At 35.5% G+C, this 27,987-nt stretch overlaps 3 protein-coding genes across 3 annotated transcripts; 2 read left to right on the top strand and 1 right to left on the bottom strand.

The window, feature by feature from the left end:
* Positions 1-737: 737 nt before the first annotated feature.
* On the top strand, positions 738-2,590 carry LOC131160017 (non-specific lipid-transfer protein 3-like). The gene is made up of 2 exons (XM_058115302.1): positions 738-1,127; positions 2,369-2,590. Exons 1-2 carry the CDS (start codon positions 763-765, stop codon positions 2,376-2,378), a joined length of 375 nt encoding a protein of 124 aa, XP_057971285.1. The 5' UTR covers positions 738-762; the 3' UTR covers positions 2,379-2,590.
* A 10,237-nt stretch (positions 2,591-12,827) lies between these two features.
* On the bottom strand, positions 12,828-13,357 carry LOC131160077 (uncharacterized). Its single transcript, XM_058115396.1, has one exon. The coding sequence runs from the start codon at positions 13,323-13,325 to the stop codon at positions 13,008-13,010; it is 318 nt and encodes a 105-aa protein (XP_057971379.1). The 5' UTR covers positions 13,326-13,357; the 3' UTR covers positions 12,828-13,007.
* A 4,829-nt stretch (positions 13,358-18,186) lies between these two features.
* LOC131160466 (non-specific lipid-transfer protein 1-like) lies at positions 18,187-20,112 on the top strand. Its single transcript, XM_058116173.1, has 2 exons — positions 18,187-18,805; positions 19,827-20,112. The coding sequence occupies exons 1-2, from the start codon at positions 18,450-18,452 to the stop codon at positions 19,834-19,836; spliced, it is 366 nt and encodes a 121-aa protein (XP_057972156.1). The 5' UTR covers positions 18,187-18,449; the 3' UTR covers positions 19,837-20,112.
* Positions 20,113-27,987: the final 7,875 nt, after the last annotated feature.

Here is a 27,987-nt window from a genome sequence, read left to right on the forward strand (position 1 = left end):
ACTTTCTATTTGGATTTAAGTTAGTATGGGCAGCTTAAATCAACTTCACTGTCTTAATTATAAGCTAAAGACAACATTATTGAAGGTATTATTAAGCTTGAATCCTCATAGCCATAAAAATAAAATATGAAATGAAAGAAGAATTCCCATAAATGAAGAATTCATGTCCATTGTGTATCCAATATGACCACTAAGTTCCAATTGAATAATATATATATTACCTTTGAAGTTGTAGGATTAGCTTCAAGGGCGCGAAATTAGTCACATGAACTATAAAACGGACACGTAGAAACTCAATGCGTAATTTTAAAAAAAATAATATATATATATATATATATTACATAATAAAAAGCTTTGTTAGGTTTGTGGGAAAGGGTGATCGAACTACCACGTACATGTGTCTTGCTTTTAATTGCAGACCACCTAAAAACCTATGCTAAAGTTCCCAATGACTATGATTTCCCCTCCCATGGCCCCTTCTAGCTACCCTAAAAGTTAGTCTGCAAGTGTTAAGTGGACTGAACTTTTTTCTTCAAGAAATCATATCATACTTCCAATTAATCTTTATCTCAGTGGTATACTTCCAATTAATCTTTCAAAAAATAATAATAAATTAAGTAGGATTTTAAACACCATTGCATAAATAAATAAATAAATAAAAATATTTGCTGTATCCCTCCAACTCAATGCGCATGCAGCCTATAAAGCGCCACCTCAAACTCAACTACTCCAATCCACTCTCCGCTGCAAAATATTCCAATAATGGCTGCTGCCTCGAGAAATTTGTCCGCCGTTGTCGTGGTCCTAGCGTGCGCGGTGGCCGTGGCGGTAACCCAGGTGGCCGAAGCCGCGGTGTCATGCGACGACGTGAGGAACGAGATCGCCCCGTGCTTCCCGGCTGTGGTGGTCGGCGGTGGGACGGTGCCGCTGCCCATGTGCTGCGACGGGGTTAAGGCCGTCAAAGACGCAGCTAAGAGCGCAGAGGACCGGCAGGACGCCTGCCGCTGCATCAAATCGGTTGCCGATGGGATCCCCTACATCAACTATACATTAACAGCAGAGCTTCCTCGCAAATGCCGGGTTCAAAAATTTTTCATGGTCTTCTCCAACACCACCGACTGTTCCAAGTATTACACATATACATTTGGGCAAATAGCTACGTAGATCCATAAATATTATGCTTTAGATAGCCACGTAAATCCATATATATATATATATATATATATATATATATTATGCTTTGTGTTATATATGTAGATGCACACTCTGACATTTAAGTATGTTTCAAATTTACCGTTTAAAAAAAGAGTATTTTTTAACTTTTTGAATTTAATGTTTAGTAGGAGATAATGAGTTAAGAAAATAAAGGATGTTTTAAAGAATTATTAAAATTTTACAATTAAATTAATTTATTAACTTTTATGTATATATGGTTTGAAAATACTGCAATTATGAGATAACTTTTAAATTGAAAATATTTTTAAAAATATATTAAATAAAATAATTAAAATTTTCCATATATATATATATATATATCAGAAAAAAAACATACAATTTCGGTAAATAATTAATGATGGGCTGAGCAGTGAGCACAGATTAGATAACTAATGAAAAACTAGAAAGCCCAGCCCAAAAATACAAAACTTGTGGAAAGACCTTACGGCCTACACAATAAGAGAAGCAGCCCAAACCCACAAAAAGCTCATGCATTCGTATTCTGTAGGACATATGCTATGCATTTTTGTAAATATTTATTCTAAGGATTACCGGGAAATATGATTGAATTATACTAAACTTATGTATTGAAATTTGAAGTTTGTGCATGAATAGTTTAGAATAAGTTCAGTAAGGCAATTCAAGTGACGAGGACAAACTTGTGACTTTGGAAACCCTAAGGTCACGGGTTCAAATCCCCCTTGAGACATTACACTAGTGAATTATTAGGGGTGCATGAATGAGCGGGCGACTTTCACTCCTCCGGATTTGGTGCTGCACCATAACATCTAATGTGGTGCGATGGTGACTATAGTCCCAAATTATAAAAAAAAAAAAAAAAAAAAGTTTAGAATAATAAAAATTAAAGCAGGAGTATTAGATCCGTGAATTCTTTCAATAATTAAAATTAGTTATATGTTTTGGTAATCATGGGATTCTCTATATTGAACTAGTGTCAATTGTTATTTCACAAATATTTGTACAGAGTATTTTATGCAATAAAAGGTGAAGGCCAAAGTGAGGAAGTTAATCCCCTGTATACATATTTGATTATTTCCCTTAGGAAATAAGCTCTCTCTCTCTCTCTCTCTCTAAACATTTATCTTAACATTTTCTATGAACTACTTATAATGATCTTATATTTGTATTGCAGAATTAATTAGGGAAGAAGCTAAACGAATAAGCCATTTGCAGGTAGATGATTCAGTACTGCACATGTATCCGTCAAAATAAATAGCACATCGGATGATTACTTATTGAATAGCAGTTCCATATTGTAGTCTTTTTATTTTATTTTTTTCACTTTTTTATGTCTTTTTGTGTATTAATTATAATGTTGTTGCAAAAGTACACCTAGCTAGATTGATTCTGTGCCTATGACATAATTCTTTTCTCTGCATAATCTATCATTTTGAGTTTTGAATTTGATGAATTTGAATTTGAATAAATTTTGACCAAATTTAATATAATTTAATATTATATATTTTTAAAAAATTTATATAAATTTAAGTTTAAGACCTTTCCAAAGCATAGAATTAATGAATCTGGGTCTTAATTCTTTTTTTGGATTACGCACCGGATTTCCACTTGTCCGTTTTACGGTCCACGTGACTAATCCCGCGCCTCTTGAAACTGACCCCATAACTCCAAAGGGAGATATATTTCAGGAATTTAGGAGTGGAAACGAATCGAGAGGGTCTTAATTCTTAGATCATCAGTAACTTGACAACCACACACAGCTCTGCTTGCGACTGCAAAACAAAAGAGCACTTAGGATGCTTTGGTGACCTCAGGAGAGATCTCTAATGCCTAAGCTGTACAATTTGACAATATAAGTAATTGCCGAGTGTGTGTCAATGTGAGGCAGAGATGATGAAAGTTTGAGTTTATAGAGGTGGGTGAAACCAATATATGAAAGTAGAATCAAATAATACATAATCATAAAGAAGGAGAAACATGACAAATTTATAACAGTTTGGTCAAACTTCACCTACATTAATCTTCAAGTAATTCTATTGAGATTTTACTATAAATTAGTTGATTAATTACAAATATACAATGTTGGGTTATTTCCTTCCATGTGGAGGAAAGCCCAAGTGGGCTTTATTAAAAGACCAAAGCCCAACCATTTTAGTGTGGAAAACCTAAAGGAAGTTGTAAAAAGAGAGGCGAGAAGAGAGGAGCCGTCACTTCTTAAAAGAAAGAGAGAAAAATGTGGTTTTTTCTCATGCTGCCCAGATTTCATCAAGAGTCCGATCCCGCTTCGTCCGTGGTCCGATCGAGCTAAAATTTGGAGGAGAGGTTCACGACTCAAGGAGCTACAATCTAAACGGTGGAGATTGGATTTAGAGCTCAGGAGTTGGGGTTTTTGCCCGTGAACAGTAACCGCGAATTTGGTATATTCTTTCCAATTCTCTTTGTATTTACCAAGATTGTAGATATCTTGATGAGAGATTTTTGTATCTTCTAATTACGATTAGAAAAGACTTTGTGTACCCATTATTTGATTGATAGTAGAGATTTTAACTGGACTAGGTCCCGTGATTTTTCTTCCTCACACTGGGGAAGTTTTCCACGTAAAAAACTGCTTGTGTTCTTGTGGCTTTGTGTGATTGATTATTTCTATTATTATTTCCAGCACGTATAAAAGTAGAGATACACTATATTTGCTTGCATATAGGGAGAAGAATTATTCCGCTCTGGTTGTTTATTGATATCTCTCCCAATAAAGTGGTATCAGAGCCCGGTTTCCAAATTGTCAGGTTGGCAGTTTGAGTTATGGAAGCAAATACTAGTAGAATGATTAATCTCAATGGTTTAAATTATCACATATGGAAAGGAAAAATTGAGGATCTTCTTTATGTGAAAGATTATTACCTACCGGTATTTAGTGCTGAAAAACCCGAAAAAAAGTCTGATGTGGAATGGACTTTATTACATCGACAGGTGTGTGGGTATATCAGGCAATGGGTAGATGATAATATTTTGAACCATATTAGTGGAGAAACAAATGCACGTTCTCTATGGAATAAGCTTGAACAGTTATATGCTAAAAAGATTGGAAATAATAAGTTATTTCTGATTAAACAAATGATGACTTTGAGGTACCAAGATGGGACTCCTTTATCTGATCACCTGAATACATTCCAAGGAATTATTAATCTGTTGGCTAGAATGGGTATTAAGTTTGATGATGAGATACAAGGGTTATGGTTGCTTGGTTCATTACCGGACTCATGGGAGACGCTCAGAACTTCATTGTCTAACTCTGCTCCAGAAGGTGTAATCACAATGGATATGGCCAAGAGTTGTTTGCTAAATGAAGAGATGAGAAGAAAAACACAAGAGTCCTCTTCACAGTTAGAGATCTTGGTTACATAAAAGAGGGGGAGAAGTAAGAGCAGAGGTCTGAAGAATAGAGATAACAGCAGAAGCAAGTCCAACAAGTTTGCAAATGTTGAGTGTCATCATTGCGGGAAAAAGGGACACATCAAGAAATATTGCAGGCAATTGAAGAGAGAAAACAAGAATGAGAAAGGCAAGGGAATAAAGAATGGAGATGACAAAGATGGTGATGATAAAGTTGTTACTACCACTCCTGCAAAATTCCTCATTGTTTATAATAATGAGATGATAAATGTTGCATAACATGAGACCAGTTGGGTGATTAACAGTGGTGCCTCCATTCATGCTACATCTCAGAAGGATTTCTTTACATTCTATAGATCTGGTGACTTTGGAACTGTAAACATGGGAAACGATGGCTTAGTTAAAGTCATTGGAATGGGGGATGTATATCTGAAGACAAATAATGGCACAAGTTTAGTTCTTAGAGATGTGAAGCATATTCCTGACATTCGTTTGAATTTGATTTCTGCAAGTAAACTTGATGACGAAGGGTACTACAGCACTTTCAGTGATGGCTAGTGGAAGCTCACCAGGGGTGCTATGGTTGTGGCTTGAGGCATGAAGCACTCTGCATTGTACATTTTGCAAGCAAATATCTCCAACGACAATATTAATGCGATGGAGGATAATGGTATAGCAGAGTTGTGGCACAAGAGACTGACTCAGATGAGTGAGAAAAGATTAGCTCTACTGGGGAAGAAAAGTCTACTATGTGGACTGAAAAGCACACTTCTGAAAAGGTGTACTCATTGTTTGTCAGGGAAGCAGAGTAAAGTTTCCTTCAAGAATTCCCCTCATTCGAGAAAGTCAGAGATATTGGATTTAGTACATTCGGATGTGTGTGGCCCTATGAAAACGAGAACACTTGGTGGCTCCAGATACTTTGTGACCTTCATGGATGATCATTCAAGGAAGTTGTGGGTATATATCTTGAAGTCAAAAGACCAAGTGTTGGCTGAGTTCAAGAAATTTCAAGCCCTAGTTGAGAGACAGACTGGGAAGAAACTGAGGTGCATCCGGACTGACAACGGTGGAGAGTATTCTGGTCCATTTGATGAGTATTGCAGACAACAAGGTATTCGGCATCAAAAGACTCCTCCGAAAACTCCTCAATTGAATGGCATGGCAGAAAGGACGAACAGAACACTGCTTGAGAGAGTGAGATGTTTGCTTTCATAAGCACGGTTGCCAAAATCCTTTTGGGGGGATGCATTGAGCACTGTAGTTCATGTGTTGAATCTTACACCCTGTGTTCCTCTACAGTTTGATGTGCCAAACCGAGTTTGGACAGGTAAGGATGTTTCCTATAATCATTTACATGTTTTTGGGTGCAAAGCATTTGTGCATATTCCAAAAGATGAAAGGTCCAAACTTGATGAAAAAACGCGACAGTGTATATTCCTTGGCTACGGTTAAGATGAATTTGGATACAAACTTTATGATCCAGTTGAGAAGAAAATTGTGAGAAATAGAGATGTCGTGTTTGTAGAAGATCAGACGATTTAGGATATTGAGAAGGCATAGAAACCTATGTCTCAGCAGGGTGACAGTTTAACTGATGTGGATCCAGTTCCTTTGAAGAATTTTTCATCTCAAGTTGAGAATGATGTTCAGGATGACCACCAGGGTAGAGGTGATATGGATGTTCCCTTACAGGTTCAGAGAGATGTTGAGACTGATAAGCAGTTGACAGTGCCAGAGATTCCATCCAGGAGGTCAGCTAAAGACCGACATCCTTCCACTCGGTATTCAGTAAAACAATATGTGTTATTGACTGACGAGGGAGAGCTCCAGTGTTTTGCAGAAGCCATGGAAGATGAACACAAGACAGAGTGGGTTGAGGCCATGCAAGATGAGATGCAGTCATTGTATGATAACCAAACCTTTGAGTTAGTGAAGCTGCCTAAAGGAAAAAGAGCTTTAGAGAACAAGTGGATTTACAAGAAGAAGCCAAATGAGTTCTCTTCACGACCATGGTACAAAGTTAGATTGGTTGTCAAAGGGTTCGGTCAGAGAAAAGGTATTGATTTTGATGAGATATTCTCTCCAATTGTAAAGATGTCATCGATCAGTACAGTACTCGGTTTAACAGCTAGTCTTGACTTGGAAGTTGAGCAGATGGATGTGAAAACTGCCTTCCTTCATGGTGATTTGGAGGAAGAGATTTATATGAAGCAGCCAGAGGGTTTTAGAGTGAAAAGGAAAGAGGATTATGTGTGCAAGCTGAAGAAAAGCCTATATGGTTTGAAACAAGCACCGAGACAGTGGTACAAGAAGTTTAAGTCTGTTATAGGGGAGCAAGGCTACGAGAAGACAACTTCAGATCACTGTGTATTTGTTCAGAAATTCTCTGATGATGATTTTATTCTCTTACTGCTTTATGTGGATGAAATGCTAGTTGTTGGCAGGAATGCTTCAAGGATTGACCAGTTGAAGAAGCAATTGAGTAAGTCATTTGCTATGAAGGACTTGGGGCTAGCAAAGAAAATTCTTGGCATAAGAATCAGTCGTGACAGGAGTGCCAAGAAATTATATTTGTCACAAAAGGAGTACATTGAGAAAGTGCTTCAGAGATTCAATATGGACAAAACTAAAGTGGTTAGCTCTCCTCTTGCTACCCACTTCAAACTAAGTACAAAGGAATGTCCTTCTAAAGATAAGGAAAAGGAAGACATGGAAAGAGTTCCTTACGCCTCAGCAGTAGGAAGTTTGATGTATGCAATGGTTTGCACAATACCAGATATAGCCTATGCAGTTGGTGTAGCTAGCCGATTCTTGTCAAATCCAGGAAGAGAGCACTGGAATGCAGTGAAGTGGATCATGAGGTATCTTCGAGGCACTTTCAGTTTGAGACTTGGTTTGGGAAATAAACAACCATTGTTAGTTGGCTACACAAATGCAGATATGGCTAGGGATGTGGACACTCGTAAGTCTACTTCAGGCTATTTGATAACTTTTGCAAGTGGGGCTATAGCTTGGCAATCGAGACTTCAGAAGTGCATTGCTCTTTCTACGACAGAGGCAGAGTTCATTGCAGCAACGGAAGCAACTAAAGAGTTGTTATGGGCAAAGAAGTTCTTGAGAGAACTTGGTTTCGAGCAGCAAAGGTATGTGTTGTTTTGTGATAGCCAGAGTGCTATTCATCTTGCTAAGAATTCCAGTTTCCATGCAAGATCGAAGCACATTGATGTACGATACCATTGGATCAGACATGCGTTGAACGATTAGTTATTGGAACTTGAGAAGGTTCACACTGATGATAATGGTTCTGATATGTTGACAAAGACACTACCAAGGGAGAAGCTTGAAATTTGTTGTTCGATCGCCGGGATGGCGATTCCCTCCACATAATCAGAAAGGGGGAGATTTGTTGGGTTATTTCCTTCCATGTGGAGGAAAGCCCAAGTGGGCTTTATTAAAAGACCAAAGCCCAGCCCTTTTAGTGTGGAAAACTTAAAGGAAGTTGTAAAAAGAGAGGGGAGAAGAGAGGAGCTGTCACTTCTCAAAAGAAAGAGAGAAAAACGTGGTTTTTTCTCATGCTGCCCAGATTTCATCAAGAGTCCGATCTCGTTTCGTCCGTGGTCTGATCGAGCTAAAATTTGGAGGAAAGGTTCACGACTCAAGGAGCTACAATCTAAACGGTGGAGATTGGATTTAGAGCTTAGGAGTTGGGGTTTTTGCCCGTGAACAGTAACCGCGAATTTGGTATATTCTTTCCAATTCTCTTTGTATTTGCCAAGATTGTAGATATCTTGATGAGAGATTTTTGTATCTTCTAATTACGATTAGAGAAGACTTTGTGTACCCATTATTTGATTGATAGTGGAGATTTTAACTGGACTAGGTCCCGTGGTTTTTCTTTCTCACACTGGGGAAGTTTTCCACGTAAAAAACTGCTTGTGTTCTTGTGGTTTGGTGTGATTGATTATTTCTATTATTATTTCCAGCACGTATAAAAGTAGAGATACACTATATTTGCTTGCATATAGGGAGAAGAATTATTCCGCTGTGGTTGTTTATTGATATCTCTCCCAACATACAAAACTTGTACTCTAGACTACCCATCCTTACATGATTAATTACCCGCTTTAGGCTAAAACAACATAAATCGCAGAAACGAGAACCACGGTCAACCTACCCTCACTTCAAGTGAACTACACACCAAAACATTAAATACTTTCACAACTCTAGCTTAGTCGTCTTGTACTATTACAATTTAAATGCGAGACTCAAGCATTTTCAAAATGAGGCCCAAAACCGTACGGGGTCCGCATGGATCTTAAGGTGGATCTTGCTTCAACATTTTCACTTGGGTCTTCATGCACCTAATAGTTTTGAAATAAAATGTCCAAGAAAAATATAAATCCAACATAGTAATAAAGTCTCAAAAAGTCTTCCATCAGAATGATAGATGATCTTCAAGTAGTCTCTTATGTATCTACAGAACAATTATAAATAATAGTGGACATCAGAAGGTCGTCCACGTGTCACCATATTGGCAAAGAAGATAGTCAAAGCATGTTGATCCTTTAGCAATCACTTGGCGAGCCTTCCAGCCCATTGCTTTTATAAATATGCTCATTCTAAATTTCCAGGTGGTGTAATCAACACCACAAAATAATGGAGGACTGGAAGGTGATCGTCCCTCTCCAAACGGGGATATACTAATGTGAGTCATTGCGATCTTTTGAAAAAACATTTAAATCTATGCAATGAGACTCTGATGCCAATTGTTGGAATTGGTGTATTCCCAAGAGGAGGGTGAATTGGGTATTTAAAAATTTTCTCCTAGGTCAATTCAGATTCTACAAACAGTATTACACAAACCTAATATCTTTCTATATAATTAAAAACTCAATCAAATATTCAAACAATTAAACACAAACATTCAAGTGCTGAAATTTAAATTACGAAAATTAAAAGTAGATACAAGAAATGTTATTGGGGTTCGGCTAATACTACCTACATCCCTGTCTCAGCTCCCAAACCCGAGAATTACCATTATTGCTCACTTAATGGGTGGGGCAACACCGTTTACAATACCAGGTCAAATTATCAGGGTTGATCTCAACCTTTACAATCTCTCCTTAAAGGGGCGGAAAAGACCCACCACAGGCCACACCTGAATTACAACCGATCAATACAAATTTTGTGTACAATGAAAGGTGCTTCTAACACAAGTAAATTTGTATAGTATTATAATCCAAATATGCACTCACATATAATAGGAATATATGCTCAAGTGAGATAATTTCTAACAAGATTTCAACTCTCCAAAGATGCATATAAATGTGTGTATACGTGAGAGTGACTACCTTTGATTTAGAAAGATTATAATCAGTATATAATATCAAACGAACTTTGAATCTCAAGGTAAGAATTTCAACAGTAATATTTTTTTAAATAATAAGCACAACTGAGATTTAAGGATCAAGCTTACTCAAAAATAATTTATCAAATAGTGCAAACAAACTTTCGAATCTAACAATGAAGATGCAAAGACTCAGAAGCTAACAAGAGCTCTTTTCAAATAATATTTATCAATCAAATATATTGAGAAAAACCCTAAGTTTACTCTCCAAGAAAAATTTCGAACAATGCAAGACAATGAGAATTAAAAGCTTCAAGAGCAATATATGTAAGCTCACACAAGTGAGAGTCAAATTCACTTTAACTTGCAATTAGTTTGCAAGAAAGGAGCACAAGAAAAATATAACTCTCTGTTTTGAAAAGGATTTAGCAAAAATAAAATGAGAGAGTATTAAAAATTTGGCTTGGAAATATGAAGTATAAGTAATATGGGCTCAAGAAAAATTAAAGAGAATATTTGCTAATTATATTGTTAATCCCTTTATAATCTCTCCAAAATGAATGGGTTTATTTAGAATTCCCTTGATTTTAGATCGTTAAGGACACAGAGGGAATTTTTGAAAAGTTTAGTGAAAGTTAATTAAAAATAACACCAGTTTAATGCGGTAAAAAATAAGGCAATCCAAGAGTTTGGTCGCCCGGTTCTTAGGGCCGCTCGCTTGAATAGACATAGAGAAAAATGCGCTTTTGGGTTCAGGTGTCCGAGCGTGAGGCCAATGGGCTGAAACCAAGGCAATTTTCCAAATGATCGAGGTTTAGTCAGCTGGTGAGGATTTTGGTTTGCTGAACCTCACAATTCGATCGACCAAGCCTATTTTGAACTAAGCGTTCGGTTGCCCGGGAACAGTAGAAAAGTACTTTCTAAACATTCGGTCGACCGAGGACAGTTAGTTCAATTGAAGTTTGGTCGCCCAGGCTTCAGTCAACTATGTTGACTCTTACCTATTTGGTCGACTGAGGTGTTTTTAACACGCTAAGTTCGGTTTGCCGAAGTCCTTTCAAACTTCAAGTTAAGCCCTATTTTTGCTTAAATTTTACCCCTGTTTGCATATATATAACTTATGAGTTAAAAGGGATTTTGCAAGTGATGTTTTAGGGACCTAGTAGTTGATCTATGGCCTCTTGAGCATTTAGTCTTATCATGCATGTAGATGCATTATTACAGATCATATTATATTACAGACCTAATAGAATTGAATGCAAATACAATGACAAAGAAGTCTTTATCCTTTTACATATTCATAGTCATATAGGAGACATGATCTTTGTGGTTTGCATGGGTTCGTTGAATTCCTATCATCAGTGCATTCTAAGAATGAACCTATTCAAGATGCTGAGTGCATAGGTGAGAAACATTGGTTTTGTCATAATCAAAACAGGATCAGACTCATAGAGTCAACATTCTCCCCTTTTTTGATGATGACAAAAATAATTTGCAAAAATGGGTAGAGCCAAATAGACTCCCCCTAAGTATATGCATAGAATTTAAATTTAAAGTGCAGGCATATGACAAATGAAAACAGTCATACACAAATTAAGCATTCAATCTATAGTTGTCAATAAAACTCAATTAATATGCATTTAACTTTCCCAATTTTGCATTAGACACTTTTCCCCCTTTTGAGATTAGTAAGAAGGGGCTAAGGTAGGAAAGTAAACAAAAGATAAAAGACACTCAGATATAAGATTGCAGTATGCCATTTGAAAATAAAGTCATTCCCAAAAATAAATCAAAGACCTGAATGATTACAAGTATTGTTCATCATTCAATTCATGCAGGGTATTCAGTATAGTCCAGGATAGTGCATACAATGATTCAAATACACTCAATATTCATGATCAATATAAAACACACATCTCAATATATATATATTAAGAATATGGATGTAAGTGTTAGAATTGTTAAGGAATTTAAGAGTCGTAGTGTTTTATGTTAAGTTGCTCCCCCCAACAATTTGAAGATTTGACTTAGCTGAAATGAGTTGTTTATACTAATCAAGATTCATTTCATTATGCCTAGTAGTATAAGCCTTAAAAAAAATTTATTGGATATTGAATAATTCATAAAAAATGCAACCAATATAATTATTCCTACAGTTCACACATGCATCAAAAAAGTGATATTAAGGCATGATATGATACTCATAAACCATGAACAGTCCATATCAGATTATGAAGCTTTAAGTACTGAATATAATGTTCAACGATTTTCTAAAGAACCACAATATTTTAATAAATGAAAGTGATGCATATAAGTTCTTTAAGCTCTTTCTGTAGAGATAGAGCTGAGCTCCTCTAAATACCTGATGATTATGTAAGGATAAAATTCAAAATTTATAATTTTCACTCATTCTTTCAAAAAGATTTTAATATTAATTTTATCATAATCATCCATGTACAATGTTTTATTTTGGAAAAATTCTTATCGAAATTTCAATTGCATGTCATTTGTAATTTGAACATTTTCTCATAAACTTGTACCTGATAATTGGTTGTTTTCAACAAAACATTCATATTAATCATGCAACAACCTAAAATCAACCATCAGCATGCAGTTCACATCACTGCATCCACCATGCAAGAGACATTCAACACAAGCATGCAATGCGGTAGTTCAAATATATGCTATCCAACAAATGATATAATCATTAGACAAACAATAGATAGTGGGTGCAGAGTTATTCTCATCAAGACATATAAGCAAATAATAATGGAAGAGTATTAAATTTATATAGATGTGAAGGAGAGATGGTCCCCTTGAGTCATGCACTTATTCATTTTATGTCTTTCTTTTCTCTTTTCAATTTCTCAAGTTCATAAGTCAAGTGTTTTAAGATTTTAAAAAATGTACTTAAAATTGCATATAAAATTGAATTTTGAAGTTCGCTGAGTTATAGTTCTGTTTACCGAACCACGGCGATTCTCCATCCTCGTCATCGTGCACCTCAGATCTCGGCTTGCTAGATTCATCCTCATCGGATGCCTTAGCTCCCTCGGCAGCCAGCGATTTCCATTTATCTTTGCCAACCTTGCCGGGCAACAGACACAGATCTTTTGCTCAGATGCTTCTCCTTGTACTGCTTTCGGGACTCGAAGAAGGCACTTGGCGGCCTCTTTGGCCTGTTCGGATGCTTCATGGCTTTCTTCGCCGCTTTCTCTCTACAATCAAACACAAAATCCCCAGCCTCCGTCTCCTCTTTTCCCTCACAGATCCCAGCTATGCGTCCTCGAAGCCATAATCCTCTTTTGTCTCTGCCGCGGTGGGAGGCAGCGCCGCTTCCTCGTACTTCTCCACCGGGACGGTCGTGTCCGCGTGCTTCGCCAGCTTCCATTCTTCCTCGAACGGAACCCTAGGATTTCGCTTTTCAAAATATGTAACCCCAAAACATTTTAGACGTCCCTCTCATGTGAACTCGAACCCAATGCCTTCGAAGAACTCCTAGAGAAATACTTGCTTTCGTCTTCACAGTCAAATCCGATGAGACTGAAACGATCGAAGAATGCCGAGAAGTTCTCCGACATTGGTGTAGATGTGCGATAAGTTTCGTCCAGTCTCGAGAGGTCGCTGGATCAAAAGATGAGTCTCTTTCTTCCTCTTCTTTTTGTTTTGATTTTCCTTATGTTTTTTTTTTTTTTTTTAATTTTGCAATGTGATGTGTGTGACGTGCACCCCGTGGATTGAGTGCTGGTGTTTGGCATTCTCTGATGTGGTGCTCAGGGGTTCAAGGTCTCTGGTTCGTCAAGTTAGGGTTTCTGGGCTCAAGTGTAGGAAGACGAAGCAACTCGTCTTTGAATCAGTGAGTGATGCTTAGGTTGACTGGTGCGAGTTAACCCGGGTGTGTGTGCGAACTCGGGTAGGTCCGAGTAAGGCTCAGTGGGTTTCTTCTGATGGTGCATCATGCATGTGCGTGTGGGTTGGTTTAGTTAAATGGGTCTGATTTGAGTTTGATGAAATAGGTCGGGTATTTCAAAAATGGGGATTGGGCTTTGGGTTGGACAACAGGAGTTGGGCCTCTGGGTATTTTGAAATTGGGCTCAGAGGGTGAGTTTTCAAAAGTGGGCCTTGGGGGTTTGATTTTCGAATGAACTGGCGCTATTCAAAATGGGTCGAATCTCTTCTGAAAATAATTTGAGCTTAGGAGTTTTTTAAAATGGGTTTTGATTCAGGGAAGTGGGCAAAGACCCTAGCTTGGGTTCAATTAGGGTGCGGGTTAAATGTGATTCGGTTCGGATCCGAAGATCCACATCCTAGTTCGGGTTAGGGCATGGTTTGGGTTTTCGGATCTCTTGGTTCGGGAATGCATTGAGTTCAGGTTCACATGCGAACCTGAACATGAGAGGAAGGGGAAATACTTACATTACAATTCAATTATGCATACTTGATATGGGAGGATAAGATATTCAATTACCTCAACTCTTGGCTCCTCCGGTCTTCTTCTCCCTTCTGTATGTGTGTCTGAGAGATCACGAACTGAAATCAGGTTCGGGTCAAGCTCAGTTTCTGATTTTGAGTGCTGCCTGACTCTGGTTCTGAATGAGTGTTACCCTGTACTCCAAATTCCCCAGAATTCTTTCCTTTACTGCTCTGAAACCTTTCTGCACTCTAGATCCCTTTTCAACTCTACAGAGATTCCCCTTCTCTAATTCTAATTTTCTCTCTCTCTCTCTCTCTCTCAATTCTTGCAGGGTCTTTTGGATGTTCCCCTTCTCCCTATCTTTTTGCAGGGTTTGGCTATTCCCTATTTATAGGGAGTCTGGGTGGCATCTTGGCGCCAAATTGCTTTCTTCTCTCCTAGATTTTCCCTGAGCTGGCAAGGAATTTTGGAGTTTTTTTCCGTTTTATTCTTTTTTTTTTAAATATATTAAATAATACCCTTTTTGGAAAAATATTTTCGAGAATAGACGTAATCTGAGTAGCGAAATTTGCCACGCGTCATTCTTATAAAAAAAATATTAAATAAAAATATTAAAAGAATTTATTTTTCGATTTATTACGTAGAAAAATTTATTACGTAGAATAATTCATTTTCAGACTTATCATTTTAAAAAATATATATATTAAATGAATTTATTGCATAATAAATTAAAATTTTGAACTTTATTTAAATTACCAATTTTAATTGTACCAGAAATTAATATATATATATATATTGACACAACAAAAAAAATTACTTTAATATTTATTCAATATAAGATTTTTTATCAATACCAATATCAAAGAAAAATACTTATTATTAACATTGCAAAACTACAGGCAATAATTTCAATATTTATTTAATACCAGATTTTTTTTGTGATAAATTGTTTCTTTACTGTACAAAAATGAATATAAAAAAATAAAAATAATACCATAGTTTAAATTCTAATTATTGAGATTAATTAGCTAGTTTGGTGTCACTTGAGATGTTCCAAAAGACCCATACATATTAAAATTATGAGTAATAAAAAATAAAAAAATTAGGAGATATTTTAATTCAATTAAATTATCAATTTTTGGGATTTTTTTTTTAAATTAAAGAACCAAAGCAAAGCATACTAGGTAAGAATTATAGATAATTATATGAATATTTTAGAAAATTTTAAAATAGTGTTATATATATATATATATATATATATATATATATATAGTATATGATAATTTTATAAATGATTTTTTATTTTAAAATTTGAATAAATCTTCATAACTTTTTATTATTATTTCTTAAAATAAGAAAATTTTAAATGTAAAAGTAATTTTTATTATCTCGTGTAAAAAATAATAAATATAAAAAGAAGAGAGACGCAAGTGTTTTCTTAAAATAAAATTTATTTTGAATCATCATAAATGATGTCTTACCCGCTTGTTTCAAATAATTATTATATATATAAATTTCTAATCGCATGACGGGTATAGAAAGTTTCTCAAAACGTTCTCGATAAATATTAATTACTCAAAACTAATAATAAATGTTAAATTTATTACGCAGAAAAATTTATTTCCTTATTTATCATTTTTTAAAATTATTTCTCGATTTATTTTTTAAAAAAATATATCTATTAAATAATATCTTTTTTTGGAATGACACGAGACAAATCTCGCTACTCCAAGTAGCGAGATTACATTAGGATTATTTCGAGAAATATTTTTCCAAAAAGGATATTATTTAATATATTTTTTAAAAAAGGATAAAACGGAAAAAAAAACTCAGGATGCCTTCAGTTTGGCCAGCTGTCATCCTGGTAGTGGAGGGCTTTCATTTTTATTGTATTTGTATTTTTTTTTTCTTTTGATTTTATTTTTGGCCTAAACCATTCTTTGTACCCTTTGTATTTTCCTGCACTTAACACTTTATTTACCTATAATTTGGTACAGTTTGCATGTGTCCTATTTTGGCTTATTATTATTATTATTATTATTATTATTATTATTATTCCTTTTTTAAGTGTTCTATTGTAAAATACCTGCACATGCATACCTCATATATGATCCTCCATTTAGACTCAAAATCAATTGACCAATTGTGCCTTAAAAGAATCCGGTTATTAAAGCATGACCTTAATATCAAAACAAAACTCCGATTTTAAAATTAAAGAACCCACTCAATTAAAAAGCTTGAAAGAACAAATTTCACAAATTAGACGTCTAAAGCTCGACTTTCAACAATACAGTGTTTAATTTTGAAATTTGACTCATGGTTTAGGAAAATTGAATTTTCGATTAAAAAAGACTCTAACCGAAACTTTTAAAAGAAACTAGTTTTAAAATTAAAAGAACGAAAATTTCCTAGCACACCAAGACTCAACTCAAACTATTTGGGACTTATTATTTTTTTCAAAAGGGTGATAAGGACAAATTTTGAAATTTGGGGTCCTCAACTAAGGAGATTAATTTTTTAACAAAATAAATTTTATGAAAAAACTCAGTTTAAAATTAGAGTAAAAAGGAGTTAAAAAAACTTTTCCTAAAATACTGAGACTCGACTTGAAATTGTAAGATTATTTCAAGATAACTGGGATTTCAAAATGGGACTCTAATTTTAAAAAATTGAAACAACTGAGACTTTAATTAGACTTATCTCTGATAAAAATTAGGATGTCTAGGGTAGGTAGAGCAGAAAGGTATGTCTTAGAGGCTATTAAAAACTACGCCATCCGCCATTACTTGTGTCACCATCGGGGGCCCTTTCTTGGTTGTCAATGCAGTTATAGTCCGCCGAGTTGGTATGCCCGAGTGGGTACACTGCTAAGATTTCTCAATTTGAGAAGGGTATAATGGTGAGTCATCCTTTGCACTAAACAGCCCGTAACCTGCAATTAATTTCATGAAAGAAGGAACAAACTATTTAGCCTGCATCTCATAAAATGCACTCAGCTACTGTTGACCACTAATTATAGCAACTCCCCTATTAATTCCTAAAAAAAATTAAATTTAGGACTATAGAGTGAATCCATAGCACATCATAAAGTATGAATAATAATAATAATAATAATAATAATAATAATAATAATAATGGGTGTGGTATGTTGGGAGATTTGGAAAGAAAGAAACATAAAGATCTTTAGGGAGTCTGCCTCTTCAGCCGCTAAAGTTCTCCTTATATGTTTCTCTTACCTTTTATTGTGGATGAGGTCCTATTCCCTTCTTTCGAATTTGGATTAAGAAGAGTTTCATTGTATTTTTGTTGATTTAGGAGGACCATTTGACGGTTTTTTGGATGGAGTTTTCGCTTTGTTTGGATGTGTCTCGTGGGATGGTGTTGTTGGGCATGTTTTGTCGGTTGCTTGTCTTTCGTGTTGCCTGTTTTTAGTTTCGCTTCTCAATCCTCTAGCTTGAGTTTGTAAATTTTGTTTCAATTTCTTTGTTTTAATAAAATCTTCACCTTCTCAAAATAATAATAATAATAATAATAATAATAATAAAACTTCAACTTGAGCAAATCCTTGGGACCTACTTCAACGGTACCAAATTGAGGAATGAAAATATTATTCTTTGCCCCATTCCTAAAAATTCATTAGACAAACTATAAGTAAAGAACTAAAGTTAGGACCTTAAGATTACAAAGCCAAAACTTTTCTTTTATTATTTGAACAAGCTCAACTAGAGGTTGAACTTTCTAATATTACAATGAAAAGAGTGAAGCAAGCGACCTCGCCGTCAATAATAGAGGATTGGTGGAAGGCTATGACTTTTAGCGGTACAGCAGCGTATGGGCTGCGAAAATATCTATAGACCATGAAGCTACGTCGGCATGTCAGCCCTCGATCCATTGACATGCTGAGAATTATTTAAAGAGAGGTACCACCTATTAAATTGAACCCAACTGCCACCCAACGCCACACTGCTCTTTATAAACACCACACCCCCATAAGCCCAATGCGTAAACACAAGCACAAACTTAAGTATACCCGTTTGGACACAGCCACTACTTGCTCCCGTTTTCCGTATTGTCCCGGAGGTTACACTTTTATACACCAACATGGCCGGCGGAGCAGTTGTCAAGGTGGCGTGCTTGGTGGCGCTGGTGGTGTTCGTGGCGGCGAGCACAGTGCCGGAGGCGGAGGCAGCCGTGACGTGCAGTCTGGTGTCCAGGAACGTGGCGCCGTGCATCAACTACCTGAGGAAAGGAGGCGTGGTGCCGCCGCCATGCTGCGCCGGCATCCGAGGCCTCAATAGCGCAGCGAGGACCCCGGCCGACCGCAAGGCTGCCTGTGGGTGCCTGAAATCGGCGGCCGGCTCCATCCCCGGCATCAACTTTGGCCTCGCCAACGCTCTTCCCAGCCGTTGCGGGGTCAGAATTCCCTACAAGATCAGCCCCACCACTGACTGCAGCAAGTACGTGCCTAATGAAATAGATGAAAATAATTATTTCAATTTTTATTATAAAAAACCTATTTTTCATCTCATATTCTTTTCATTCTCTCTTTGCCATATTAGATCATGAGGTCTCCAACACAAAAATACCTCCAAATCTATTTTTATACTAACTTATCATAAAAAGTATCAAATCTCATTTACCTAAATGAATACTTTTTCTTTTCTCTTACTAAAATAAATTATAGAAAGGATAACTTCTCCAAGTGTTAATATTATCGTCAAAAAATCTTCATATATAATTAAATTTTCTTTATTAGACGTTGGAGTTCAAATCATGCAACTACTGACTTTTCAATTGAGATTAATTCTTAGTTTTAAAGTGGAGAAGCATATGAGAAATCCTTTGTTATTTTGATGAATCAATTCGAGTATTCAAAGGACCTTAAGCACCATAATATTATTGTTTTTGTTGTTCTTGTACTTCTTATTATTACTATTATTATTATTATTTTTAGATACGCTGTGTTTCTTGAACTTACATGCCAGACTAACCCCATGCCAACGTTAGTCATGCCCACAGTCAACACACGTAAGAGGTAAATTCGGATGTGCCCTGCAAGCAGCAGGGTTTGAACCCCAAATCCACCGTTGTAAGCGGCCTTTTAGGAACTTCTTACCGCCTGAACTTATGCTCGGGGGCATTTATTATTATTATTATTATTATTATTATTATTATTTTGTCTAAGGAGGCCTAAGATAATAGTTTATCTTATCTTTTTTTACCTGGTTCATTGAAGGCCTAACTACTTGAGGAGGGAACGTAATCCATTTTTACATCTAATATAGTATTCCTTCCCATTAACTATGACTTCTAAATTTTCGAACCCTAAACACTCGAACTCTTTCACTTTTTTAAATATTCAAACACGAAACTTTCAATATCAAAATTACAAAACTCTTAACCTAAAAATTTGGGGTGCCTAGTGTGAGACCTTACATATTTCTTTTATTATTCTTGTAATTTGTTGTTGTATTTCAGGGTGAACTGATGAATGGAACGAGCAACTTGGGGGCATAAGATGCATGTAAAAGCTAGCAAGAGAATAAGAGAGAGCTCCACCTATGCGAGCCCTCTCCCATTTTCCTTTGTGTTTTATGGGTGTTTTATGTAATTATTAATCGCCTTTCCAAATTCTATTTATGTGTTGCTTTTATTCCATGTTATCAGTCCTTTGCCCTACTGTCTTTCTTTCTTTCTTTCTTTTTTTACAGCTTGGTAATCTTGTCTTTAAAATTAGAATTAATTTAAAATTTTTGTTTTTAAATTTTATAATTTCACAAATTATTTATTTAATATTAAGTGATTGTTGGATAATTTCTTTGTAAAATTTTGAAAAAATAAAAATAGTTAAAGTTTAAGTTCAAGATACTAATTAAAATTTAAAATATATTATTTTTTTACCCACTCTACCAAAGTGAAAAGATTTAAAAGTCAATATCAAAATTAATTTTACAACAAATGTAATTATAAATTGCTATAAAGTGTACCACTACTCTTTTTAAAAGTCTTAACATACCAAACATTCACTCCATATTGTGATTTTTGGTTTAATTTCAAGAGGGGGTGAATTTGTTATTTTAAAAATTACTAGGTCAAATTACAATAGCAATAAGTATATCACAACTTAGAATCTATCTAATCTAATATTAATCTAGCAGATATCAAAATAATTTACCCAAGTATCACAGTTCTAGTATTTCCCAATCAAACACAAATTTGTATTTAAAGTGCACAAGTAGTAATATCAATGGAAAAATATAAGCAGACAAATATGGAAAAATAAAGAGTGTAGGGAAAGAGTGACACTTGGTTTTTATTGAGGTTCGGCAATCATGCCTACGTCCCCACCTTAAACCAACCCACTTGAGAATTCATTAAATGCTCACTTAACTGGGAGGAGCGACGCTATTTAAGCCAAACCTACACCTTACAGGACAGTGCTTCATAACTCACCTAATCGGGTTAGAGCCAAACCGGTACACCTTACACGACAGTGTATTCCTCTTTCGATGATACCACATGCCGGGAATACAAAGATGATGAAATTTTGTGTACAAGTAAAGTGTTTCTACAATAAGCAAATGATGTACAAATCAAAGCTTATATGCACTCTTGTATGATGAGAGATTAAGTTCGGTAGAGTTTATATGAAATCTCTCAAAAAATGTATTTAAGAAATAATGTGAGAGATAATGATAACGATGATCTTTGATTCAAATATATAGTATTTTCACTAAGTGTATTTTCAAAGATCTTAAGAACCCAAATAATATCTCCAAAGGGTATTTATCAAATATCAAGTATAAGAGATGTTGGAGTCTTAGCTTACCAAAAATAATTTTTCAATAAACACAATGTAAGCCTTTGAATCTTGCAATGAATATGCAAAGACTCAAAAGCTAAGAGGAGTTTTTTCCAACAATATTTATCAATAAGAAATAATATGGGAAAATCTCAAAGCTAACTCTCAAGAATGATTTTTAAAAACAAATAGATATCAGAGAGTGAAAAGCTTTTGAATGATATGTAATATGCTCTGAAGAATGAGTACTCAACCTATCTATAAATTGCAATCAATATGCAAATGAAGAAGATGAGTTTTAATGCTCTCTTTCTAAAAAGATTTTGCAAACAAATATGAGAATGAGAGTAAGATATATTCATCTATGTGAGAGTATATGAAGAATAACACAAAATATTTTCAGAGGATTTTTTAGCTAATCAAAAGTACTAATCATGCTTTAGAATGGGGTATATATAGAATTCCCAAAAAATATAAACGTTAGGGACACGGAAGAATTATTAAGTTTGTTTAATTAAAAAATAAACTTGTTTTAGCTCTGATAAATAAGAAAACCTGAGAAGGACGGCCGACTAGCCAAAGTGCTGGTTGGCTGGCCTTTGTAAATATTTCAAAAAATTTGAAGGGTCGGTTAGCTAGGTACAACACCGGTCTACTGGCCCTTGGCGATTTCCAAAAGGCCGAGAAATAGTCGGTTGGGCCAAGGTTTGGTTGGCTGGGCTTTTGAATGACCGATTGATGAGTCCCTAAAATGCATGATTGTAGACCCTCATTTATCTTTTTTTATCCTCATTTTATTATGTATTTTGCCAGAGTTATTATTGTTTAGAGCTATGCGAGGTTTTTTGTTTTTTTTAGTAAAAACAAGTTAAAACCATGGAGTTTGGCATTACGAGAAGCCAAGGGAGGATTTGGAGAACTCAAAGCACAAATCTGATGCTTAGCGAAGCTCCTGAAGCTTCAGATAATCAAGGGACAAGAAAACAGTGCTCGACCATGTGGTGCTACCAGCAACACAAAGGCCAACTTAGTCTTCCATTGCGGACTTCAAGGTTCAGACTGAGATCAAAATACTGCAAGAGTCGACCAAGTGACTCTCCAGGGCGACCACGTCGAGATACTGAGCTAGAACTGAGATTAGAACTACTGAGAGCCTCCACGAAGTGCTCGACTAGAGAAACCATAAGGAGCGACTATGTCAAGCTCCTGAGATTTCTTGAAGATCAAGATCCTGCAAGCCTCAACCATCAACCCAAAAAGCAAGACTTCATGGTGCGACCAAGTTGATAATGTTGAGGATTCAAATCCCTATTTTCCCGAGAGATTCAAGTAGGGCATGGTCAAGGAAAACACAGGGGCGACTTGGTCGACAACGACGATCTTCTATGCTATATTTTCTTTAAACTTTCCTAAATTGTCAAACAAATTTTGTAAACCCTAGAGCCTATAAGTATTCGCTATGAACACAAGCTCTGGGTTCCTCTTTGGCCTTTCTTAGGTTAGTGACAAACTTAAGATGTCATTGAGAGCCATTGTAGAATAGTTAGATTAGATTTCAATTTCTGTTTAGGTTTGTGTGTGAAGTGCCTGATGACTTTTGACAATCAGCGGTGTTCATGTGCTCTCCGTGTAGATTACACGATCATTCTCTTGTACCATCTGGCGTTAGTGACAGACGTTCTAAATACTAAAGGGATGATCTTTTACATTCTTTCTCTTTACCACTTTCATTTAAATGCTTTCCTTTATAGCATGATTGTGATGAATGTCTGGTTGACAGGATAAGCACTTCTACAACTTCAGTCAGGTACACGTATTAGGCTATAGTCTCTCACAGGGGTTCTCGTGATCATTGTAATAAAGTATTCTTCAGTTCGCGACCATGCTTCAGATGGTTGGTGCACCCTTGCTAGTCCATGCCATCGAACGACTCCTTGGATTGTTTAGCTGAGTTTTGGTTAGTTGAATGTGGTAAACTCACTGAACTTAGATTACGCAAACAACATCCTAGGTGTCATTCATGATTAAGCATTGCTTTGTAAGAGTAGAGTTAAGTTAGATTTACATGCTTTCATTTACATGTTTTCCAATAGTTGATAGAAAATATCTTGAAAAAGTATCGTCTTTTACTTTTCTTTTACACAAGGCTACAATAGATTAATTTGGAAGTGGCTTGATAACTGCGCTTTTAAGTCCCTAAGGATCAACACCCGACTTCCCCACTTTCTACTGAACTTGAGATTAAGTTAGGTTTTATAAATATTATTTTTAGTAGTTAAGGACCCAATCCTTGGCAAGCCTACCACTGATCAACTGGGCTTTTGAATGGCCAGTCGGTTGAGGCTTTTTAACTCAAAGATAACTGGTAAGTTGGGAGCTTTAAGAATAGACCGAAACATAGGTCAGTTGGCTTGGCTTCCTAGGTGAAAAAGTGGTCGGTCGGCCGGGGAAAATAATAAGCCCAAATATTTAGGTCGGTCGATTGGGGCATTTTGAACGTGTAAGGGTCGGTCAACCAAGGTCATTAAAAAGTTATGTTTTTGCCTTTCAACCCTTATGTGTGTGAGTGTGAATTTTTAGTTAGAGGGGTTTTCATGAAAAGTTTTGGGACCTAAGGTCAGTCTATGGTCTTTCTTGATCTTTCAATCCCATCATGCATGAATGCATTATTACAGACCAATACTTAAATGCATTACAATACAACATAGAATATCTTCATTCTTTTTACTCTTCTGATTGCCATCATGTAGTGAGCTTTGAGATCCTCATGGCTTTAATCATACCTCGACTATATGTTCCTTGTAAGAGAAATATATGTTCAAGCACTAGATGCACAAGTGAGATACTTTGGATTTGTCATAATCAAAATAGTTTAGGACTCATAAAGTCAACAATTACACCTTTTTATGATGACAAATACAAAAATAAAAATGGGTACAGTCTTAAAAAGGTTCCCCCAAAGAATATGCATAAAATAAAATTCTAGAACAGTTCATCAAGCATATTCATGACAAAAGATATTTAAAAACAAATATGCATTTAAGTTTGTTATCGAAACTCAGATACCAAGTAGTGGGAGAATAAAAATTTATGCTTAATTAAATTTCTCCCAAATATTTCCCCAGTATTGCAAGAGATATTTCTCCCCCTTTTGACATTAGCAAAAAGGGACTAAGGTATAAAATATAAACATTTAAATGAACCTTAGTAAGAAAAAATGTTCCTGATAACTGTTTTGAAAGATATGTCAATATTGTTTACAAAACAACATGGCAAGATTGTACACAAACTCATATAACTAGCATTAAGACATTAGATACCTAGGCAGCATGTATGTCCAAAATTTGCCATTCAATACAACATGCAATAACCTAGTCCACTGCCAACATGCAGACACAAATTTTGCACTGCCTTGCAGATGGCGTTCCATATAAGCATGCAAGTATTTTAAATAATTATCTATCATGTAAATCATAAGGTTCTGCAACAGCCTTGTAGATGGCTTTCTATGCAAATCTAGTATTTATAATCAGAATAATCAATAATAGTCCACAATACCAGATATTAAACATCCATTAAACAAAAGCAAGCATTCAATATATAATGGAAAGCAATTGCATCTCTCACAAGTCGTAAAACATATAAGTGTAATACAAGATAAGATTGTGAGAAAGCCTAATTTTCAGAGCCGTGGTGATTCTAAGTTAAGTTGCTCCCCCTCAGTTTATGCACTTCATCATATCTTTAGGCAACTTCCCGAGTGTGCATTAAGCCTAATTCACGTCTAATCTATATGAATTCGTCCTCTTGAAGAGGTTTCATGAATATATCGGCTCATTGCTCATCAGTGCACAAAAACTCAAGTGTCACATACCCCTTTTGCACATGGTCGCAAATAAAATGATGTCTTATTTCTATATATTTAGTTCGTGAGTGTGATATGGGGTTCTTTGATATATTAATTGCACTAGTGTTATTAGATTTTATAGGAACTATATCAGAGTGCAATCCATAGTCCATGAGTTGTTGCTTCATATAAAGCATTTGAGCACAACAACTTCCAGCCGCTATGTATTTAGCCTCGGCTATGGACAGTGTAACAGAATTCTGTTTCTTGGAGAACCAAAAAATTAGAGATTGTCCTAAAAAGTGACAAGTGTTGCTCATGCTCTTTCAATCCACTTTACTGCTAGCAAAGTCAGCATCATAATAACTGATATTCTCAAATGAGGTATGCTTAGGATACCATAATCCTAATTCAATGGTTCCAATAAGGTGTCTAAGTATCCTCTTGACTGCTAATAAATGAGACTCTTTAGGTGCATCCTAAAATCTAGCACACATACAAACACTAAACATAATATCAGGTTTGCTCGTAGTCAGGTATAATAGGCTACCAATCAGGTCTCATTATACCCTTGGACTACTAGTTTAGTTTTTTTTCTAATTACTATTCCATTTTCATCCTTCTTGTTCATATAGACCCATTTAGTTCCAATAATAGTATATGATCATCAGGTCTAGGAACCAAAGTCCTGACTTTGTTAATCTCAAATTGGTTAAGCTCTTCTTGCATAGACATCACCCATGACTCATCCTCAATCGCCTCTTTTACATTCTTGGGCTCCTCCTGAGACAATAATGCAAAGTGGTTACACAAGTTTCGAAAGGGATGATCAGGTAGCTACACCTCGTGATGGTTCACCTATAATTTTATCTTTGGGGTGGCTTTTCACAAATTTTCACTCTCTAGATAGTTCACGTACCTCACCCTCGACTTGATTATCCTGAGCAGGTGATTCTTTGATTTCTGTGCTCTTTTCAGCATTATTTTCAATGCATAAATTTTGTAATCCCTTTCTTAATTCAATATCATCCTCATCAGACTTTTTAGAGAAGGGATTTGACTCATCAAGCACTACATGGATGGACTCTATAACAGTCACTGTTCTCTTATTATACACCCTATAGGCTTTACTATCTAATGCATAACCTAGAAAGATTCCCTCATTTCAAATCAAATTTTCCTAGGTTCTCATTATCTCTTAGTATAAAACATTTATAGCCAAAAACGTGGAAGTAGGAAATATTAGGTCTATGGCTATTCCACAATTTGTAAAAGGTTTTGTTGAGAGTGGGGGAAGATCAAAACTCTATTCATTACGTAGCAAGTAGTACTTACTATTTCGGCCCAGAAGTATTTGGGTAATTTATGTTCATTAAGTATTGTTCTACCCATTTCCTGTAAAGACCTATTTTTTCTCTCAACTAGACTGTTTTATTGTCGAATCCTAGGTGCTAAGAAGTTATGAGAAATACCATGATAGTCACCAAATTCTTCCATATATATCTCAATTTTTAAATTCTCCTCCTCTATCACTCTAGATATGTGAGATTTTATACCCTTTATCATTTTGGATTTTTCTACATAACCTAGCTAGATTTTCACATGCTTCATTTTTATGTGCTAGGAATAATACCCATGTGAATTTAAATAGTCATCAACAATTACAAAAGCATATGATTTTCCTCCTAGACTCTGAATCTGGTTAGGACCAAATAAATCTAAGTGCAACATCTGAAGAGGCCTAGTGGTGGAAATGACTTTCTTCTTCTTAAAACTGGATTTAGTTTGTTCACCTAGCTGATATGCATCACATATCTTATCTTTCACAAACTGAGTCTTAGGTAAACCTTTAAGTAATTCATCTTTAATATGTTTTGAAAATAAATCCATGCTAGCATGCCTTAGTCTTCTATGCCAAAGCCAACTTGTCTCATTTATAGCAAAGAAACATTTCACATGTTGAGAGGCTAAGTTATCAAAGATGGTAGTATAAACATTTTCATTTCTTTCAATGGAAAATAGTATTTTGTTCTCAGATATGTTCTCTACAATGCATTTATCAAGTTCAAATGACACCCTATAACGTCTATCACATAACTGACTTATGCTTAATAGATTATGCTTTAAACCATCTACTAGTAAAACATTATCAATGACTAGAGAAGGTTTCTTACCAACCTTACCTACTCCGATGATCTTGCCTTTTGCATTGTCCCCGAAGGTCATGAATCCTCCATCCTTTGGTGTGATGGATGCAAACTTGGCCTTATCGCCTGTCATGTGCCTTAAGCAGCCACTATCCATGTACCACTTATCTTTAGAGGAGGACGACCTCAAGCACACCTACAAAAAGTATTCAAGTGACTGCTTGAAATTAGGAATAGCTTCCCAAGAAGGGGGGTGAATTGGACTTTTAAAAAATTTCTTTTAATTCCTTTTTAGAATTCTTAAACTTATTTTATTTCTTTTAACCAATTTGTGACTTGTTTGTTCAATTTGTTAAGCACTCAATAACTTAGTTTCATTATTTAATCATTAACCATACAAACATCCAATCATTCAACCAAACCAATCAACTATAATTAAAAAGCAAACAACCAAGCCAATACACAGCACTTATGTAATACAAAAACTCAAGATGGTTGTTTGTTTATATTAGCCAAATTTGAACCAAGTCTTGTATAAATGAATTTGCTTTTTCAATATGATGTGCAATATAAAATCCAATCACTCTTTCCAAATATTTAGAATTCAGATAAATTCTTAGTTAATTTCTCTTTAGGATGTTTAACCAAATAACGTACTCCCGTATGGTTTCTGCAAGATATGGTTTAACCAATGTACTCTCTTTTGGTTTCCGCAATCCAAATCAAAATAAAACTTTAAGTTTACTTGATTCCCAAATATACGTAGTATATATGATTTTCAATTTAAACCATCCACGCAATTTAAATATGTACTGAAAATAAAGAGCAGAGAAAGAAAGAGTG

This window comes from Malania oleifera, chromosome 7 (genome assembly GCF_029873635.1).
Source record: "Malania oleifera isolate guangnan ecotype guangnan chromosome 7, ASM2987363v1, whole genome shotgun sequence".
Taxonomy (NCBI): domain Eukaryota; kingdom Viridiplantae; phylum Streptophyta; class Magnoliopsida; order Santalales; family Ximeniaceae; genus Malania; species Malania oleifera.

What these genes read in the sequence shown, in the direction of transcription:
- LOC131160077 (XM_058115396.1), bottom strand. Translation starts at nt 13,325, where the DNA reads ATGGAAGCTGGCGAAGCACGCGGACACGACCGTCCCGGTGGAGAAGTA.
- LOC131160017 (XM_058115302.1), top strand. Translation starts at nt 763, where the DNA reads ATGGCTGCTGCCTCGAGAAATTTGTCCGCCGTTGTCGTGGTCCTAGCG.
- LOC131160466 (XM_058116173.1), top strand. Translation starts at nt 18,450, where the DNA reads ATGGCCGGCGGAGCAGTTGTCAAGGTGGCGTGCTTGGTGGCGCTGGTG.